General features: G+C 37.5%; 1 protein-coding gene across 1 annotated transcript in view; it reads left to right on the top strand.

The window, feature by feature from the left end:
* Nucleotides 1-5,393, top strand: part of LOC136260446 (uncharacterized) — a 135,330-nt gene extending 129,937 nt beyond the window's left edge. The window contains exons 27-34 of the mRNA XM_066054171.1: nucleotides 3,971-4,023; nucleotides 4,078-4,207; nucleotides 4,552-4,652; nucleotides 4,705-4,816; nucleotides 4,876-5,032; nucleotides 5,081-5,147; nucleotides 5,211-5,276; nucleotides 5,323-5,393. Of these exons, the coding sequence (XP_065910243.1) occupies nucleotides 3,971-4,023; nucleotides 4,078-4,207; nucleotides 4,552-4,652; nucleotides 4,705-4,816; nucleotides 4,876-5,032; nucleotides 5,081-5,147; nucleotides 5,211-5,217 (627 nt within the window). The 3' untranslated portion in view covers nucleotides 5,218-5,276; nucleotides 5,323-5,393. The remainder of the gene's footprint in view (nucleotides 1-3,970; nucleotides 4,024-4,077; nucleotides 4,208-4,551; nucleotides 4,653-4,704; nucleotides 4,817-4,875; nucleotides 5,033-5,080; nucleotides 5,148-5,210; nucleotides 5,277-5,322) is intronic.
* Nucleotides 5,394-21,684: the final 16,291 nt, after the last annotated feature.

Below are 21,684 nucleotides of genomic sequence, written 5' to 3'. Positions count from 1 at the left end.
GACTTCTTCTAGCTGATCTCTCTACAAGATGACTTGTTTCTAACTGAACTCTCTACAGTGTGGTCTGTTCATAGCAGAACTTTCTACTGGGTGATTTATTTGCAGCTGAACTCTCTACAAGGTGACTTCTTCTAGCTGATCTTTCTACAGGGCATATTTGTTTGTAGTTGAGTTCTCTACAGGGTGATTTGTTTGCAGCTGAACTCTCTACAATGTGACTTCTTCTAGCTGAACTCTCTACAGGGTGACTTGTTTCTAGCTGAGCTCTCTACAGGGTGACTTGTTTCTAGCTGAACTCTCTACAGGGTGATTTGTTTGCAGCTGAACTCTCTACAATGTGACTTCTTCTAGCTGAACTCTCTACAGGGTGACTTGTTTGTAGCTGAGTTCTCTACAGGGTGATTTGTTTGCAGCTGAACTCTCTACATGGTAGTTTCTTTGTAGCTGAACTCTCTACAATGTGACTTCTTCTAGCTGAACTCTCTACAGGGTGACTTGTTTCTACCTGATCTCTCTACAGGGTGACTTGTTTCTAGCTGAACTCTCTACAGGTGATTTGTTTGCAGCTGAACTCTCTACATGGTGGTTTCTTTGTAGCTGAACTCTCTACAAGATAACTTCTTCTAGCTGATCTTTCTACAGGGCATATTTGTTTGTAGCTGAGTTCTTTACAGGGTGATTTGTTTGCAGCTAACTCTCTACAATGTGACTTCTTCTAGCTGAACTCTCTATAGGGTGACTTGTTTCTAGCTGATCTCTCTACAGGGTGACTTGTTTCTAGCTGAACTCTCTACAGGTGATTGTTTGCAGCTGAACTCTCTACATGGTGGTTTCTTTGTAGCTGAACTCTCTACAAGGTAACTTCTTCTAGCTGATCTTTCTACAGGGCATATTTGTTTGTAGCTGAGTTCTCTACAGGGTGATTTGTTTGCAGCTGAACTCTCTACATGGTAGTTTCTTTGTAGCTGAACTCTCTACAATGTGACTTCTTCTAGCTGATCTCTCTACAAGATGACTTGTTTCTAACTGAACTCTCTACAGTGTGGTCTATTCCAGGAGCTAATCGAGTCCGTAGGACAAGGGAGCATGTAACTCCGCATACTCACAACGTAAACAGCAAAATTCAAACATGGCGGACATTTCTTAACATAGTATATTCCTTATATAGTAGAAGTTGTATCGTAGGGTAAAGAATTACGTAATAATCATGCCATAAATATGCAGCACCTGGATTAATTCGTGAAAGAAAGAGATGGCAAGGAAGGAAACGTCGAGGAAAGGGCTTAACTAACGGAGTGAAATAGTGACAAGATTGGAGATTGCTAGAAAGCATTCTTGCTTAACGCGTGACGTAAGTGGGCCGGCTATCAGTCCACGGCGGCAGCACAGAGTTATCTGCAGTAAATAATGAAGGAATCGAGTTTCATCGCTCACTGCTGGAGCAAGAAGACTACAGTATTGTGCCAGTAGTAACGGGTTTAGCGAGCATGCGCGGTATGTGTTTATCCTTATACGGTTACTGTTTAAATTACTATTAATAAATTGCGACGCCATGTTTGAATTTCGCCGTTTACGGAGTTACATGCTCCCTCGTCCTACGGACTCGATGAGCTCCTGTCTATTCATAGCGGAACTTTCTACTGGGTGATTTGTTTGCAGCTGAACTCTTTGCATGATTGTTTCTTTGTAACTGAACTCTCTACAAGGTAACTTCTTCTAGCTGATCTCTCTACAGGGCAATTTGTTTGAGCTGAACTCTCTACATGATGGTTTCTTTGTAGCTGAACTCTCTATTAGGTACCTTCTTCTGGCTGATCTGACTACAGCGTGACTTGTTTGTAGCTGAATTCCCTACAGAATAACTTGCAATGTAATATAATCGAGTAAATTATAAATGCAGCTGAATACTTTATTAGGGTGACTGTTCTATTAGAGTATCTCGATCTCGCATTTGCTGCACGTAGTTGTCTTTCGAATCATAACTCAGTGGTTTGTAATCCGATTCTTCTGTACTACTGCAAGGACTTTCTATGATAATTATTCCAGCTACATACTGATTTTCAGCTCGTTGCTCTAAGTGGTTTGCCTGGTAGACACGAAAACTAATAGTTTTTTTATTCATAAAAATCTATCGCGTAATTTTGACACAGGTCGGGTTTTGTGTCATATCTCCATGGCCTTTATCCCGATTCCTTTCAAACCACAAAAAGGCACTCCTACTATGGTTGCTCCACCTACATATCAATTTTCAACTGATTCCTCAAAGGAGTTTACCCTGTAGGCGTGACAGACCTTCGACCTTATTTTACGCAAATAATCGGTCATACCTCCGTGAATGTTCATCGGATTCCTACTAAAGTTGGTACAGAGATCCGCCTTAATGAGCCCTTGAAGTGTGCCAAATTTCAGCCCGATCCGAGCACGCATTCGTGTTTTATGGCGGATTTTGCGAAGTGACGAAATGAAGAAGAAGAAAGAAACGAAGAAATTAAAACGAAATTTTGTTCGCTCGTATCTCGGAAATGGCTGGAGCGATTTTCTTCAAAGTTGGTGTGTAGACTCCCCTTGCTTGCCGGCACCTCTCTAGCAAATTTGGTTACAATCGGATAAGGGATCACAGAGCTACATAGGTGTGAATATTGCATTTTCTTTCTTCCTGTTAATATACTCACGGGTGGCACGCCGGCTTCTTGGGCCGCACGACACACTACCGTGTGTCTTGATTATAAATATTTAATAAACAGGGATTCGAAAAACATGCAATTATGTCCTGTTTTCACAGATTCGGTCACATATAATTATTCTATAACAAAAAACACTAGCATGTTTAAAACTTATAAATTTAAGAACAAAGTAGGGATCCAAGTGATAAAGCATAGTCAAAATGATGGTACAATATTACAGCATAGCTCGGTGGGAAATCATACTTTGTAATTGAACAAAATAATTGTTATAATATGCCATTGTAGGGATTTTCTCATGGAGCTATGCTGTAATATGTACCATCATTCATATCTTGTTTCACTACTTTTATCGCTTGGATCCCTACTTGTTTTAAAATGTTAATAATGATATTACTGTATACTAGTATGATGAATCCTTGATACTTACAGCCTTGATTTATTTGCTATTGGATCCAAGACATGCCTTTTCACCTACAGCAGATAGAATGCATGCATCATAGACTACCCTACAAGCTTCTAAAATTCTTAATTTTTTGTTTACACTTGTTTTGAACAGTTTTTGGTAACATACTTAATCATTAGTGAGGCATGATGTGAATGGATTTTACACTTGCAGTATGTTATGAGGCCACTAACACACCACCATAAATCAATATTCTGAGCTGCAATAGGACAATAGGGATGAGCCTATTTTTCCACTTAGTTTTCTTTCCAGCAATTCTTTTTTTCTTACCAATTTTGCTCAAAATTTCTCTATTTTGCTAAGCATCAATAAAATCTAATTGCAGTATCTCAAGCTTACAAGCATCTGTGACTGCTCTATTAGAATATTTCGTACATAGTGACTTCTCTATTAGACTATCTTGATCTTTAGTTGCCATTTCCTATGAGCATATGTTGTCCTATTACTATGCATGACTGTTCTATTAGAGTATCTTGATCTTTTTCATGTGCTACGTTCCTATTCCTTGGTGCCCATTGTTCCTATTTCCACCTATATTTCCAGCATTTTGCTCTTTGCTTTTACCAATGTATTTTTACAAAAATTTTGCTGGCAAAATTGGCACATCCATAGAGGATAAAGATGCAATTAAATCAGCATGGCTAAGACTGGGATTAATTTTGTTTGCACTTAGAATTGTGTTCCCACTTTTTATGGTACGTACCTTACTACAAGTAGTTTGCAAAATTACAAATTTTTTGTTATACTTGTATATATACTTGTGTAATGCAACAATTGTTAATGATGTATAATTACAGTATTTATGGTTTCCTTGTACTTTCAGCCAGATAACAGAAGTCACTTTAACCCTCATTGTGAATTCTTTGATTTTTCTAAGTATGTGCATGTCATTTTTGATGAGTTAAAACATGCATAATGATTATGAAATAGCACTTCTAACCAAAGTGGAAGTTTTTCAACTGATGGTATCACTCAGCTCAGAACAACTAATAGTACATTTGTCCAGTGTAGATCAGAACACTTGACTAGTTTTGCTGTTCTAGTGGATGTAACAGGAGGAGTAAGTGTACATACGTACAAATTCTTGATTGGCCATAAGTGTATTATACATACAACGTATAGCTTTTAAACCCAATGTAAACAAAAGTAATGTTGTCTGCTTTAAAAGAATGATATCATCATGTAATTAACACATTTCATTTTTGATTATTTTATGTTTCAATGTCTGAAGATTGATGATGCCATTATCTATCTATATGAAAAAATGTTACAGCTATTCATACAGTTAATTTATGTACTAACACATCATTATAGTGGTACTAGTACATTATATTTGTATCATAGTGTGATTTTATAGTTCTAGCATATAGTGCATTATTACCCATAACACATTATTTTAAATAGGACGTAGCTGGGTCAGAAGCACTATCTATTGTCAGCTATATTGGATGCGGAATATCCATTGTCTGTCTCTCATTCACTGTTATAATTTTGTTTGTGCTAAGGTATTCTTTGTTTATATTACGTAGTTGAATTGACTATCCATGTAATGTACAGGGAAAAGGTTTTTGGCCAAATACAGCACTTTATTCACTTAAACCTTTCTATTGCATTGCTACTTGGACTTATAACATTTGTTGGTGGAATAGAAGCAGCTAGTGAACACAGGGTAAGAACATGTCCCTGTTAGAAGACTGCACTTGATCTTGTTTGTTTTCTTTATTTAAGACTAGCTGTCTCATTGTGGCCATTTTGCTTCATTACTTCTTCATGGCTGCATTCAGCTGGATGCTTTGTGAAGGAATCCTATTGTTTGTAATGTTAAATTTTGTGTTTTACAAAGGCTTCTTTAAAAGTAGAAAATTATTTTTGTTGCTTGGTTGGGGTAAGTGTATGTACCAAAATCTAAGATTTTGCAGATTACTATATGCAGGGTTACCTATTCCAATTGTCACTTTATCAGCAGCACTATCTCATGAGCAGTATGGCATTAGTGACAGGTGATTCTTTCAACCTATGTAACATATCTGTTTAATTGTAATGTAAATACTGTACTTTAATAGGTGTTGAATATCTGAAAAAAAGGGTGCAATTTGGGCTTTCATTGGTCCATGTTACTGATCATCTTGGTAATTTTATGTTTAAAATTAAACTTATATATTTGGTGTAATGCAGGTTAATTTGTTTTTCTTGGTAACAATTCTCTATAAAGTATTTAAAAGTAAGCACAGGAAAATGAATGCTGTAGAAATTTCTGCATTGGAAACAGTGAAGTAAGTACACTACGTACATTTTTTTTTAAATTTAACAAGCAGCTATAAGGAGAATATAGGTATCATAGATATAAAAAGTAACTAAACAAGGGAGATTGCCTGCACTTGCAGTAATACTAGAAAAGATGCACACGTCAGACAATTAATTTACTGTCTAGATAAATGTAATTAATGCATAATCCCTGACCATCAATCAGCTACTGCTTGGCAACATTACCATTTCACTTTATTTTTGGCTTATGTTCTGCCTACTGTACAGCAATTTCACAATGTGTTTAGTGAGGAGAGAATTAGGTGGGCATACATCTGCTGTGAATAGTGTGAAAATTACATTTTGTACATACTGTAAGATACAGCATTGACAACCACATGTTCTAACTAATGCACAACATATGGTACAAGCTAACAGACTTTGAGGTGTCAACACCAGCCTATACTTCTCTGTTAAAACTGATGTGCTATGGTAGCATATAACCTTGTTTACCAGTGTTACCTTGACTTGTGGGATGCAAAAAGCATCATAGTTTTAATAGTGCCTCCATGTTTCCTCTACCAACTCTTGAAGGTCTATGGTAGGGATGTCTCTGCCAATGGTATTTGCCAAAAACGACTGTTGGCATCGAGTTTACTAAATACGATGGCTCCACTAAGCTGGACCAATGTATTGTCTACCTTTGGGATAGGATGTACTTCCCTCAGGGTGCTCTCATTCAGCATCTTAAAGTCAACACAAATTCTTACTGATCCGTCACATTTTGGGACCACCACCCTCCCAGCGCACCATGAAGTTGGCTCAGTTACTCTCAAAATAATCCCATTATTCTCCATCTGAGTGAGCTCTTACTTGACCTTCTCTCTCAGAGGTATTGCCACATTTCTTGGGGTACAAAGGGAATATGGGATGGCATCCTCTTTCAGTTTGATGATGTATTCGTCCCCCAGAGTGCCCAGACCTTTAAACAATGTGGGAAATTTAGCATGGACAGACTGTGCATCACACATGAGAGCATCCACTCTGCACATAATGTTAAGGGTAGTAATTGCTGGGAGGCCTAGCAAATTAGTCTTGAGGCTGTTAATAACATAGATACTGTACCGCAAAAGTTGGGTTGTTAAGCGCATGCAATTATAATTTTTGGAGAACTTTTTCGTAAAAATCATACTCTCTGTTAGGCGCATACGCCTGATAAATAATTATGGTCAGTGTAACACGAAATCACTATGTTGTAATAGAGTAGTTAATAGTTTGTGCTGGTGACCATGCCAGTATCAAGGATATTTGACTCCTTTCTGGGTGAAATCCTTCGTGATGAAAGAGAACGTCACTATCCAGATAGCTGATTTGCTGTATGCATAGCGAAGAGAGACCTCAAGGGAGGTGTAAGCACTTGAGGAGACATTAGTTTTTCAGTACTTTCAGCTTTTCTTGCTGTTTCTTGCTGTGTGTAGCTCTATCATCGCATTTTGCCATGTGCACTTATCATCCATGGTTAATTACAAGAAATGTGTATGTGCTTAACAAATAATATGCACTTAATAGATACATGTGCTTAACAACCTGACTCTACGGTAGTTTGGATTGCGGACTTCTGACCATGAGGCAGTGTTGTTGTAAACTGGCCAAGGTGCTGTTTGGCAGGCCCCTGCAGGATTTTCTGAGGCTTTTTGAGCACTACATTCGGCAGTGACTTGTAAGTCTTCTCTGTGATTACTGTAGCTTCAGCAAGTTTGAAACCACTTTAGTATTAAATTTGTTCATTAACAGTGTTGCATTAAATGTTGGTTTGTGGCTTCCCAGGGTCACAGCATCAAGAAAAGTCGAATATAATGAAAGTCCCCAACAAGAGTGAGCTCATCTTCATCAAGAGTGGACTCATCTGCGTCACTTCATTTGTTGGTAGCTTGACAGTCTTGGAGAAACATTGGCTAGCATAATGACCTTTCTTCATATATACATCGTTTGCATGTAGCTACATTGTGTGCCAATAGGATGTGAAGCTCTGCCACACCGTGTGCAGGGTTTAGGGATGCTTTTGCCTGGTAGCCATGTGCCTCTTCCATCACCTTTGTGATGAACTGAGCAAGCTCCTTTTGTTGAACTATGTTTTTTTGTCAATGGGTGATAAGTAAATTGGAGATTTGGCGTCCGAGCTGTCTTGCAACTAGGTATTGTGCTGTTGCACAGCCTCCTTCTGTCTTACCAATTTCATGGTCTTAGCCAAAAAGTTAATTCTGGATCCATCTGCAGGTGCTCAGATAGTGATGTGTTGCAAATGCCAACTACCAATCGGTCCCATAGCATCTCGTATTTATAACTGCCATACTCACACGAATCTATTAGCTGGTATAATACAGTGATATATTCTTCAACTGATTCCTCAGGCAGTTGGTTGTGTCTGTTAAACCACACTCATTCGAAAATTACATTTTTTCGAACCTTAAAATATTCATCCAATTTGTTCATAACTGAACTATATTTTGCTCTGTCTGTGGTGGAGATATCCATAGACCGTAGATGAGAGCACATCCTTGGTTTCTTCACCCATACAATGTAAGAGTGTACTGACCTGCCATGCCTCATCTTCATTTAACACAATACCCGAAGCGAGGCGGTACTGTTCAAACCTCCTTCTCCACTTGGACCATTTGTCCGGGTTTTTGAAGTTGAACAGGGTGGGAGGCTGTAGCTGAAGCGTCATACTTGAGATCCCACTCCTGCCACCATATGACATTAGACAATGTGATCAATGATTCATTCAACAGTCAGCACGTGTACAAGATGTTCCAATTAAAGTTACAATCATGTAACTCAATTATAGACATTACGTATACAACACCATTATTTTAATGATTACAATATGATCAACTAAAGATTACAATAATCAACTAAATTATAACTACATATAGTTCAGTTCATTCTACCGCAGAATGGAGTTAGAAACTTTCCATGTACCACTTCATAAGGTTCACTTGAAGTGTGGTCTAGTAACTGGACCTGTAGTGGTTGGAGTGAGGCCCTCCTTACCAGTCCAGGGTGTGAGTCTCGTACTTGGTAATGACTTAGCTGGAGGACAAGTGGCATGTGTGTCCAATGTGCCACAGGACTTGGGGCCTTCAAATGTTGCAGCAGAGCAAGCCCCAACAAAGGTGTATAGGGTCAGTAATTCACAGCAGGATCTCACTAGATAGCAGGAGATTGGGCGAGTCATGTGGTTGCTGGGAAACAAAATGGTGGACAACTAAATTTTTGTAGGGTGGTTACCAAAACACATTTGCAATAGGGACTTGGAAGGCATCTTCTTTCCATATGGAAAATTGACACATTGTGAAGTAAAACAAGGAATACTACTAGCTTATGGTTTTGTTGAGTTTGAAGACAGAAGAGATGCATACGTCTGGAGAATGGCAGAGAATTCATGGGTACTAGGTTAGTTGTGGAATGGTCTAGAGGACACAACGACAAGAATGGCGGATGTGGTTATGATTGATATGACCGCCGTGCTCATGATTATGATCGTTATGACAGAGGAGGACAAGATGACAGATAATCTTGAAGGAGGTCTACCACCCTGACATAAGCATCGCCATACCGGTGACTGATTGACTTGTGCATTTCCATTAAATATTAACCTTTTCCTTACCTTGCTGGTGTGTTTAGGTCTTTTATCATGTAATTTTTAGACAACTTTAATTTTTGTACCCACATGTATGTGTATAATATACCTTTGTTTTGTGTACGAGGGGTAGTTTTGTAGGGGGGGGAGTGTTATGGTATGGTGCGCATGCGTGTGAGGGGCTTAAATAAGAGTTAACCGCTAAGTTTGGGTATTGACTTCTTTGGGTGTTCATTTGTATCCTCCGTGCGATGCCGAATCCTGTCACATAACATTCACTAAGGGCTGTTGAGGTTGGGTTACATTTCTAGCAGGACACAAGTGTCTAAGGTGTGCTTCTGTTCCACATCTGCAGCAGTTATTATGTGGTAACTTAGCCAGGGCTTGTAGTATTTCAAGCAGTTTCCTTCTTGACATGGGCATACTTGCTCACATTCACTTTGATGTATTGATTATAACCTTCTGGTATTCCACTCTATCTTGTGGGGAGATACATGGGGTGTCCTAGACTTTTCCCCTAAGCAGTACAAAAGCATACTAACTTGTTGCTGTTTCTCCTTTTCCACTAGCCAGGATGTGTGACAGTATTGTTCAAATTGCTGTTTCTGCTTTGGCCATTCTACGTATACTTTTGAGAATGAAATTAAAGCTGGAGGCTGTAGATTCATCATTTCTGAGATCATGGACCATCACATAACTTCTCATGTTCTAACCAACGCACAATTACAGTCTATATTATTACAGGTGCACGTACACAACTACAAATATAATACATCACGCAAGACTGTTTAGTGCTTGTGTCATACATGCTTTCATATGTACATGCTTACATAAGATTTATGGCAACATTTCATAACAACATGTGAAGTACACAAAGGCGAATTTTTTGTTACATACACCCCCTGTACTTGCATTTTAGGTCATTGATTAAAGCAGCTATAATTGTTACTCCTCTACTTGGGGTCACATGGTTGTTTGGACTATTGGCCATTAACGAAAGTGAAATAGCATTTGCGTGGATATTTACAATCTTAAATTCATTACAGGTAGGTGTCCAACAATGAATGCACAGTATATTATTATTGCATCAATTTTCCTTATGTCTTTTGCAGGGTTCCTTCATTATGTTTTTCTATGTTTTGAGAAATGAAGAGGTAAAATTAGAAATATATTTTGTTGAGCAAAAATTTCAAATTATTTGAAGGAATAAGTGATATTTGTAATGTGGTGTCCTTTTGTACAATAAGGAAATTCCAGCCTGTTGTAGATTGTGACAGATTATTCCAGAACACTGAACAATAAACAATTACATATATAGATCACATGATATATAGGTCACCTTTGTGTATAAAAACCTTATAACTGCCATGATTTTTGGGGGAGTTTAATGATTATTGAGGCTGAGTTGGAGTGCTGTATACTAGTAGTCTTACATATTTTACTTTACTTGATAGTAGGATATTGTAACGTCAATTCTATACACTGTATTTATCAACATACTTTTCAGTTATTGAAAAAGATTAAACAATGCAAATTGGGAGATTTTCAAGTATCTCGTACATATACTACATCTGTAAGTGGTTTTATGTGCATTCTGTATCATATGGTATTTGAATGTTTGCACTGTTATAATAATTATACATACATAATTACTCTTGTCCATAATTCAGAACTACTGTGTTTTGCTTACTATTACATTGCATGTATAGATTCCAGGTAGACACATATTTCACAAGTACACAAAAATATTTGGAAGTTTCAACTACTGTAGGGACCATAACACATCGATAAAAAGTACTGAAACCAGCTGGAGTAGAGTGTACGATATCAAATCACAGTAATACAATAAGAAGTGTTATATCCCTACTGTGCATTTCTTGAGTACAGTAGAGATATAACACTTCTTATTGTTTTACTGTGATTTAATATCATGCACTTCTCCAGTTTGTTTCAGTACTTTTATCAATGTGCTGTGGTCCCTACTCTAGTTGAAAATTCCAATTTTTGTGTACTTGTTTGTTAACTTGTTTTGTAATAAAATTATTATGGCTACACATAAAGAAAGAAATGGTGCTACGCATCCCAGCTAGCAGTTATCGTCTTAAAAGTGAAGTATCCATTATGCTTCATTGTCAACTATGTTCAACCCATTATACAGCAATACAAATCAAGAACTGTTCAAAAAGCACTTTTGCAATCAAAGTAGCCACTATATGAAAATACGGATGATTTCCATTACGAAGGGAAGCCATCACATGCTACCGCTTAGTTTTACTTAACTAATACTGCTTAATTGTCATCAGGGAAAAGTGAGGCTGATCTTTGGGTGATGTGTTTCATGGGCCACACCCACACCTTTGTGGTCTCTACTATACAGTACCATCGTACTGTATGATAAGCCACACATTAAAAAACTTGTTCTTCTGCACTGGTGTACTTATTGATATGCAAATACAGTAAGATATTTTTGTATGTGGAACTTTTAAGCACAATTTACACTGTAGTTATATAATGTTTTCTATTTTAAATGTTTAATTTGAAAATTGTGACAAAGGAGTATGCATGTAAATTCTTTGTTGAAGAATAAAGTTTCAGAGCATGTAAAGTACAAGAAGCAGCCCTTATCATTTCTCCGTATTGTAGCTGTATCACAGTTGTCATCTTGGAACAAATGGTAAAATTGTCAACCAAAGAATGAATTCACATCATGTTGATGCTGCAGTATAATATCTAAACCAAAGCAGCCAAGCTGTAAAAATAGTGCGCCCCCCAAAAAGGCCAGGATGAAAAAGATGTGAAATCCAAGGTGGCAGCCAAGAAATCACTGTGATGGTAGGTTAATGGCAAAAATTTTAATTACAACAATTCAGGTGAATTTGCGTTGCCTCCTCCACTAGGATTCGGTACCAAATTCACTGAATTGTTGTAATTAAAATTTTGCCATTAACCTACCATCACTGTGACAGTCACTTCTCGGCCACCACTTTGGATTTCACATTTTTTCATCCTGACCTTTTTGGGGGCCGCACTCTTTTTTTACTGCTTGGCTGTTTTGGTTTAGATATCACTTCCTTTTGTATTGCAAGCCATAAAGCCGACCATAAACTGGCTTTGGTGCTTACTGTTTTTCTTTTCTGCAGGAATTGTGGAACAAAGGAAGAGATTTTGTGCACAGCTTTTTGTCTGATTAAAAATATTTGTATATTTATCAATGAATGATAATTGCATACTGTAGGTCATAAGGTGACTTCTTATACATAACTGAGCTGTAGCTGAAACCCTCATTGTTTGTAGCTGAACTCTTTTCAGAGTGACTTGTTTCTAGCTGAACTCTCTACATGGTGATTCGTTTCCAACACATATTTCTACAGGATGATTTATTTGTAGCTGATCCCTATAGGGTAACTTGTTTCTAGCTGATATATCTACAGGGTGACTTGTTTGTAGCTGATCTCTCTACAGGGTGATTTGTTTGTAGCTGAATTCTCTACAGGATGATTTGTTTGCAGCTGAACTCTCTACATGCTGGTTTCTTTGTAGCTGAACTCTACAAGGTGACTTCTTCTAGTTGAACTCTCTACAGGGTGATCTTTTCATAGCTGAACTCTCTGCAGGGTGATTTGTTTGCAGATGAACTCTCTACATGATGGTTTCTTTGTAGCTGAACTCTCTACAAGGTAACTTATTCTAGCTGATCTTTCTACAGGGTGACTTGTTTGTAGCTGGATTATCTGCAGGGTGGCTTTTAGTAGCTGAACTCTGTACATACAAAGTAACTTCTTCTAGTTGATTTCTCTACAGGATGACTTGTTTCTAGCTGATATCTCTGTAGGTGACTTGTTTCTAGCTAAACTCTACATAGTGATCTGTTTGTAGCTGAAGTCTCTACAGGGTGATTTGTTTGTAGCTGAACTCTCTACATGATAGTTTCTTTGTAGCTGATCTCTCTACAGGGTGACTTGTTTCTATCTGATCTCTACAGGGCGACTTGTTTCTGGCCAAACTCTCTGCAGGTAATTTGTTTGCAGCTGAACTCTCTACATGGTGGTTTCTTTGTAGCTGAAATCTCTACAAGGTGACTTCTTCTAGCTGATCTCTCTACAGGGTGAATTGTTTGTAGCTGAACTATCTGCAGGGTGATTTGTTTGTACCTGAACTCTCTTCAAGGTGATGTCTTCTAGCTGATCTTTCTACTGGATGACTTGATTCTAGCTGAACTCTCTATAGTGTGATCTGTTAAGTTTGCAGCTGAGCTCTCTCTTGTTTCTACCTGATCTCTCTATAGAGTTGTATCTTGTTTGTATAGCTGACTCTTTATAGGGTGTTTTTTTTTTGATTGGTTGCTGAACTCTCTACAAAATGATTTGTTTGTACTACAGAGTGACTTGTTTGTAGCTGAACTCTTTACAGAGTGACTTACTTGTAGCTGAACATTGTATAAAGTAACTTGTTTATAGCTGATCTCTATAGGCTAGCTAACTTGTTTATATAGATGAACTCTCTACTGGGTAGTTTTTTTGTAGCTGAACTCTCTACACAGTGACTTGCTTGTAGCTGAATTCTCTACAGAGGGACTTGTTTTAACTAAACTCTCTACAGGGTGACTTGTTTATAGCTGAACTCTCTTCAGTGTGACTTATAATGTTCTGAATCTCTACAGCGATATATTTGTAGCTGAACTCTCTACAGGGTGACTTGCTTGTAGCTAAATTGTCTATAAGATTAACTGTTTGTAGCTGAACTCCCTATAGAATAACTTGCAATGCAATATAATTCTATAATTGAGTAAGTTATAAACATAGTTGAATGCTCTATTAGGGTGACTGTTCTATTAGAGTATCTCAATCTCGCATTTGCTACACGTAGTTGGCTTTGGAATCATAACTCAGTGGTTTGTAATCCGATTCTTCTGTACTACTGCAAGGACTTTCTATGATAATTATTCCAGCTACACACTGATTTTCAGCTCCTTGCTTTAATAAGCGGTTTGCCTGGTAGGCGTGAAAACTAATAGTTTTTTTATTCATAAAAATCGATCGTGTAATTGTGACACAGGTTGGGTTTTGTATCATATCTCAATGGCCTTTATCTCGATTCTTTTCAAACCACAAAAAGGCACTCTTACGATAGTTGCTCCATCTACATAGCAAATTTCAGCTCATTCCTTAAAGGGGTATACCCTGTGGGCGTGACAGACCTTTGACCTTTTTTTACGCAAATAATCGGTCATAACTCCTCGAATATTCATCAGATGCCTACCAAAGTTGGTACTGAGATCCGCCTTAATGAGCCCTTTAAGTGTGCCAAAGTTCAGCCCGATTAGAGCACGCATTCGTGTTTTATGGCGGATTTTGCAAAGTGTGCGAAAAGAAGTAGAAGAAAAAAATGAAGAAAAAAACCCAAACTTTGGCCGCTCGTATCTCGGAAATGGCTGGAGCGATTTTCTTCAAATTTGGAATGTAGACTCCCCTACCTAGCCTGCACTTCTGTAGCAAATGTGGTTCCAATCGGATAAGGGAACACAGAGCTACATAGGTGTGAAAATTGCATTTTCTTTCTTCCTGTTAATATACTCACAGTGTGGTGCGCCGGATTCTTGGGCCGCACGACACACTACCGTGTGTCTTGATATTCGTATTGTGCCTAAATGTATAGCAAGTTTTTTTTTGTTTTTTTTCAAATGTTTTCAAGTGGCCTGTCTCTAAAACTGTAGTTCTTTGAAAATAAAAAGTAAACTAACTTGATCACTACATCTATCAATAGCCAGTAAACACCTGATTCAGAGCTTCCATTGTTGCCATCTGCTGCATTTCTAGCATAAGTGTGGTGGCTGATTAGAGTTCACTCTATACAAGACTCCCCCACTTTTCTCTCCAGTGCATAGGGATGGGGATTATTCCATAAGTAAGTCAGTTGTTGGCAAGCAAGCATTTGCATCTTTTGTAATTTGTGACACAAATTTCTGTTTATTTGAAATCCACCCAAATATGTACTTTTTGAAATTTATGACCTTTGAAATTCAGAATCTGCTTCTTCTGCAAAATTTTCTGCTTCGAAAATAAAGGCTTGCATCGATTATGCCGGCATAATTTTTGGCATAATAGGGGATGAAAAGCATAAAGCATAATGCTGGCATGATGGAGCATAATTAAGAGCAAATGGGAAAATTTCTGCCACACTAAGTATAACTTCTGCTATAACAGTCACAAAGTCTAACCTGTTTTGGATGGTGAAACGATTCTTGATAACGAGCAGAAAATGCACTGTAGCCTTAGCTAGTACTAGACGGAATGAATGCTTTTCATTGTGGGTTTGAGTTTTATAAGACACATGTAGTCATGTGCCAACTAGTACCAAGGGATGGCAAAGTAGTTTAGCTGAGCTTTAATCATTGTATTTGGTATTATATAAAGCGTCTCATCATTAAAATCTGATATGATGATTATGATTATTGGAAGCTCGATTGGAAGACAATACAATAGAAGCTCTGATGACAGTAAAGTTAGTGGTGAGTCAGTATAGCTAGTGAATGTCTGGACATTAAAAATAGTGAAGTCTTTGCCGGTCTGCAGTGAGACTGGGGCTAATATCAAACCAGGAAAATATGATCGAGATTCTCTAATAGAACAGTCAGTCAAACATTCTAATAGAACAGTCATCGCATACAACAGTGAGAGTGTTTGTCCCCAGGAGGCTAATATGTTCTTGTCATGGTGCTGGAAATGCAAGTCACATATTATACTGAGTAGTTGTTGTCCTTTGAATACCAATTGCTACAACTCAGAAGATCAATCAGAAAGTCAAACAGAAACCATGCATAATTATTTACATATAAAGCTACAAAAATACTAGACAATAAATCCTTATAGCTTTTTACGAACTATATGCTCCCCTGCTCTAATATGCCTACTAACTCTGTAGCACATCCCAATTTCAAGCTATTGCTATTAATTGTATGTTGCAGTTGAAGTGACACTTCTCCATTTACATTGTATCATATGAAGAACTTCTCTGCACAAAGAAAAAACACACAAAATAAAAGCATAATGCATTTCTGAAAAGCATAAAAACAAGCATAATAGGCAAAAGAATTGGGGAAATGCCAAAAAGCATAATAGGCAAATTTTGGAGCGTAATAGACTCAAGCCTAGAAAATAATGGTATTAGGTCACAATCCTACCAAATTGTATATACTAATGAAGCACACATTTGTTTAATTCTTATGCGTGTGTAATACACTTTTTCAGACACAAGACTCCGCATTGAAGAGTAAAAGAGGAACTCTAAGTATGTACTGTATGTTACATTGTTTAACATTTTAAAGAAGTTTGATCTCCCTCACTATCATGCAAGTGTTAGTCCGTTAAGTACTATTCTACCTAACCTCTCTTTATCTCTAAGTAGACCAGATTTGGTATTGATTTCTAATGATGCCATCATTTTGTTTGAACTGTCAGTTGTTACCAATACTAAGCACCATCTGTCAGCTGCTAACAGCAGAAAAGTAGATCACTGCTATTGGACCTTCAATGTATTGGCCTGTATGCCAGCTTGTTACAATTGAGGTTGATTGCTTAGGACATTTTACACCTGTGACGTGCATGCAAGTTACCATCCAGAGCTTATAAGTCATTGTTAGATCAAGGTGCCAGAATTGCTCATACAGAATTTTCAATGCTTGCTGTGGGATCTGACAGATCTGTTAAACTAATTAATTTCACTAATAATTGATGTTATTGTTATATGTATGTGTGTGTGTTTGATTTGCCAAGGCTCCAGCACTTTAAAGATACCACTGCATCTATTTCTTGTATATTTGTCTTAAACCATAAGTTGTTTAAAAGAAATCTAGTCTGTTAGCATATTATGATAGTATTAGTATCATAGTATTGTTAGTACAGTATATGTGACCCAGTCTGGGAAAACTGGTCTTTTTGTCCATATCAGCAGATTTGAATTTTCACCCAGAACACAAAGCTACATGAATAAATTATCTAATTTCACAATCAAAATCAGCTAGACTTGAGTGGTCTGGTTTTGCTGGCTGCTTTTCCCAAGCCCAGTGGCGATTCATACGTGCAGTGTGGGGACTTAATGGAGCTCTGGCCAGACTGGGGATGGCTGTATATGATTGTGCAGCACCGTGGTGTTGAATAAATACCTCTGCTGTGAATTTCCTTTTATTGTAGCTAGTTTTGAGACCTGAATGGCCCATAACTTGGCCTAGTTCATCCCTATGCCTTGCCCTCCAACTGGGCCCCTGCCTCCCTCCCCTTTTGGAACTCGCCTGATACAGTCAATCCCGGTTCAAAAGCTATCTAAAATGGCGGGAAACTTAGTTGTTAGCTACTTGCACAGTAGATGCTCTGGTAGGTAAGGAATTGGTGTAAAACATATGAAAATTTGGTACACATAGCTTCACCCATTGGCGAGCTACAACGTACTAAATACTTAAAACCGGCATTTCTCAATACTTTTAAATAGGCGATAAGACCAGTTTTCCCAGACTGGGTCACACATAAGAATTACATTAATGTCAGTTGTTTAAGCTAAATGATTATACAGCTGTACTTGGGGTGTACATAACTTGTGACTGGGCTTTCAAAAACCTACAGTATCATGTGGGTACAAAACTACTGTATCCCCCCATCACATAGATGATCATACATTATCTGATCATGCATCACAAGTTAACATGCTTGGTGTGGAATATGAACTAACCTGTTTGAATATAATTTATTTTATTGAATCAGGCACACATCCACTATCCTCAAATTGTTTTCTGAAAATGTTTATGTGACCTTTTGAGCAAAAATCTGACTAGTTTGCGATCTTCTTAAACTTTATTTATGACTTCTTTGTTGTCTAGAGGGAGGTTTCAACATTATCTGGTGAACACTTTTGGAGTTATGCTACATACATATATTATACAGACTACAGGAAGAGTAAAACAATCGATTTGTACAGTCTATTTCTGCTGAAGATCTTGACTTGTAATTTGACTAGATAACTATACCAGAACTATCATTATCATCATAATGGCAAACCCACTACTGTGACTCAATTAGGGCATCATTTCAATTAAACTATCTCTGCATGTAGAACAAACAAGTAGTCGTGATGAAATTTCCTGCAATAGGCCAATAGTGGTAATTCTATATAATACAATAGCATCTAATTCAATATTATTGGTGACTGGATTTTGGAAAAACGATCCAAATCGCACATTAGAAGTTTCGAGATAAACGGTTTTAAAGAATTGAAGCCAGCATAACTCTCCAAGGATAGCAAGCACGCGTATGAAATTTACACAAAAGATGCATCGATCTGTTACCTTTCAAGCCACTTCCAGTACTTGTAGCTGCTTGTACAGTTTCCCGCCAAATAAGATAGAAAATCTGAGCAGTTAGACGAGCGAAGTAGTATCACGAGTGCTCACAAAGGGGTGGAGGCTGGGGGGTGGCGGGGAGGGCAAAAGATAGGCCTCAAAATGGAGGCAGACCACGATTGGAGTCCAGACACGAGATTACAGGGCTGTGCTGGCTCCTTAGTGGCTGATATGTAGCAAACTCTACAGAGAACACGTCTGGCCAACATTATAAGGCTGTCCACCAGTAAACCACTTATTCTTGCCAAGCCAGGTCCTTCACAAGGCCTGAAACCACCATTTGGGCACTCCACACTACCCAGAAAAGATGTCTATTAAAACCAGCCTCGTGTAGTTTGAGTAGTGCTGAGGGTCAAAATTTGTAGTACGATAGTGTAGCTATCCACTGGTGGTGTTAGTTTGATTTTGCCTGATGTGCGATTTGGTTCGGTTCTGTAAAATCTGGTCACATTGTATTTTTAATGCCAAGGTAATCACTTTCATTGCAAAAATACCTACTGTATGTTAGGCCTGGACCTGTTATAGTAAAATTTGAAACTATATATACTCATTGTGTTTCGGTGAAATGCTGATCTGATCAACTAATGTGTCTGTGTTAGGATTTTTCAACATGTAGTGGCTGTTCTATTAAAATAACTTGATCTTAATTAATGCTCCACAAGAGACAGGTAGTTTACCATGTGTGCCTATGTTATAGCATAAACAGCTATTCTACTGCAAAAGTGATGAATTCTATTGTAAATGGCTGGGCACAGTCAATTACAAATTTAATTGTAAAACCTGTATTTACTTCAAACACTGTAGACAGTAAGTGACTGATTTAAACCCCAACTCAACCGCATCACAAACTAACGAATGCACTGCTTACATTTCTACAGTTGTTTTTCATCCTTACCCTAGTTGCTATTCTATCCTCAGTTTGTACGCTGTGTAATAAAAAAACTTTGGAAAATAGCATTTCAATTGGTAAAGTGTCTTCTGCCAATTCTTTTAGCAGTCACATGAGCAGATATAGCGAGACCACATTGCATCATTGAAATCGGTCCTGCAATATTTCAAACCACTACCAAGAGATAAGAAGGTGCAGTTCATCACCCTGTGAGTGATTCAATCCAATGCTTTGGTGTGCACGATAGCGTGTCATTGCACTTGACATTCATAACCATCAAAATTAGTGAAACTTGCATGTGGTACCTTTATAATTTTATAGATAACACACTTACATTCCTCTCAACAATCTTTAATTAGATAACACAAATTAAGAGGAATTAATGGGGGGTCAATCCCCATTTGCCAAAGTTTTTTCTGCCAATTTTTCTATAGTGGGTTTTTACCAAACTTTTTATTACCAAAGTTTGTAACTATACAGCAAACATCAGTAGTGATAATCTTGTGACTTTGCATAAATGGCTGACTTGGGTGTTGACCGATCCAGTGGGATAGGATTGGTAAAAATTTGTCTGTGTGATCATGTTTTAACATGCCTGTGGGTCTAATGAAGCTGTATGCTGGCCTTGCTATATATAACCCAGGGGTGTAGCAGCAAAATAATAATAAATGGGGAGCTAAGAAAATGGTAATTGGTTGATACAATTTGCAGTACACAGAGCTATCTGGGTGGGTCTGGGGGCATTCCCATAGCAAATGTTTGAGAAGTTAGGTCTTCTGAAATTAAATTTGGTAAAAATTTTGACTAGAAAAAATACTCTGGATAGTTTAATTGAATTCACGACTGCTCTATGCTCTTATTTCTCAGTTAAAGTAACTGTAGTTTAAGAAGGGGTAATCCTCCTCTAAAATTAAAATAGGACTCCAGCCTCCTTGTTGCTAAGCCTATGTTGAAACCACTAAATATCTTCAGTTGTTTGTAAAGGTATGAAATTACAATCTAGTCAGGTTTTTGCTCAGCAAGTTACATAATCTATTGTCTATAGCAAGCTGTTAAGTGTTTAAATAAAATAATGTAATTCTTAAGTTTGATCAAACATCCGAAGATAAGTATTTATGGAGGAATTAATACTGTTATCAATTACGCATAGTACCTGAAAGTATGGATGAGAAAACCAAAGCACAGATCGTAACAAGTTACAACAGTGTTATCTGCAATGATTATACAACTCCAGCATCATTTCTTAATCCAGAAACTGAACCACCAAGCACCATTTGTAAGTTTGGGAATTCCAAAGTATTGCAATTTTTTTTATTAATCTTTGTACAGTCAATACACCTGGCATCATTGATGATTATGACTTTGATGACATGGATGACATACATTACACATCTCCTCAGCAACAACATGTTATGCATTCTGTATCTCCTTCAGTATCACCATCACAGTATTTGAAGTACCATAGAGAGGCAGTGTTGCAAGCTAATGAGAATGCTGTAGAAGATACTAACTTCTAGCTCACACAATTAAATGAAAGTTTGTTCTTTAGTTATCTGTATATACTGTAGTTGTACTAGCCATATTCTTTGGACTTCGCATATAATTAACAGCTGCTAACATATATATGTATTAGTCCATCTTTCTGTAGCTTTTTTCACATATTGTCATAATTAAAAGTTCAATAACTAATCTTTTAGAGCAAAATTTATATGAGTCCAGTAATCTAGTCCAGTAGCACTGCAGGTCAGCATAGCATATTATGTAGGTAAAATTAAAGGCATATTATGGGGTCTAGACTATTATTCATAGAGTTTCATATAGTACTACAGTGAAACCTCTCAAAAAGGACGCCCTTCAATGTGGACACCTAGATAATCAGGAAGGACATTTTTCATGCTCCCATCAGGACACGTGATAGTGTGTTGTGTAGCCTAGGAAATTAAAGCCAATACATCCAGGCGAGCAACAGACAAATGTATACTTTAAAGAAATTATAGGAATCAAGAAAATGTGATTTTCACATAGCACCTATGTTAACAGAAAGAGCCCATTTTTTTCTATTAAACATCCTATGGGGTGAGATATCTTCCATATCACGTTTGAGCTAAACCAATCCAGCTGTACATGTCTTTGAGATACAAACTTCAAAGTTCATCTTATTTTCATCGTATTTTTCTTCATCTTCTGTCTTTGTTTCTTCCATTAATTTCTTTTTGCACACTTACAAAAATTGCTATAACTTGTGCAAGTTTTATAGGTTTCACAACTGGCTAAAACTAATAAGGGATCTGTCAAAAGACCAGGTACCACTTATATAATATCTTGATAATATTTTCCAAAAAACAATTATCATAGTAATACGTATGTTGATAT

The sequence above is a fragment of the Dysidea avara genome, chromosome 1, assembly GCF_963678975.1.
Source record: "Dysidea avara chromosome 1, odDysAvar1.4, whole genome shotgun sequence".
Lineage (NCBI taxonomy): Eukaryota > Metazoa > Porifera > Demospongiae > Dictyoceratida > Dysideidae > Dysidea > Dysidea avara.
Note: the sequence above shows the minus strand (reverse complement) of the source record. Positions and strands in the feature narration are given on the sequence as shown.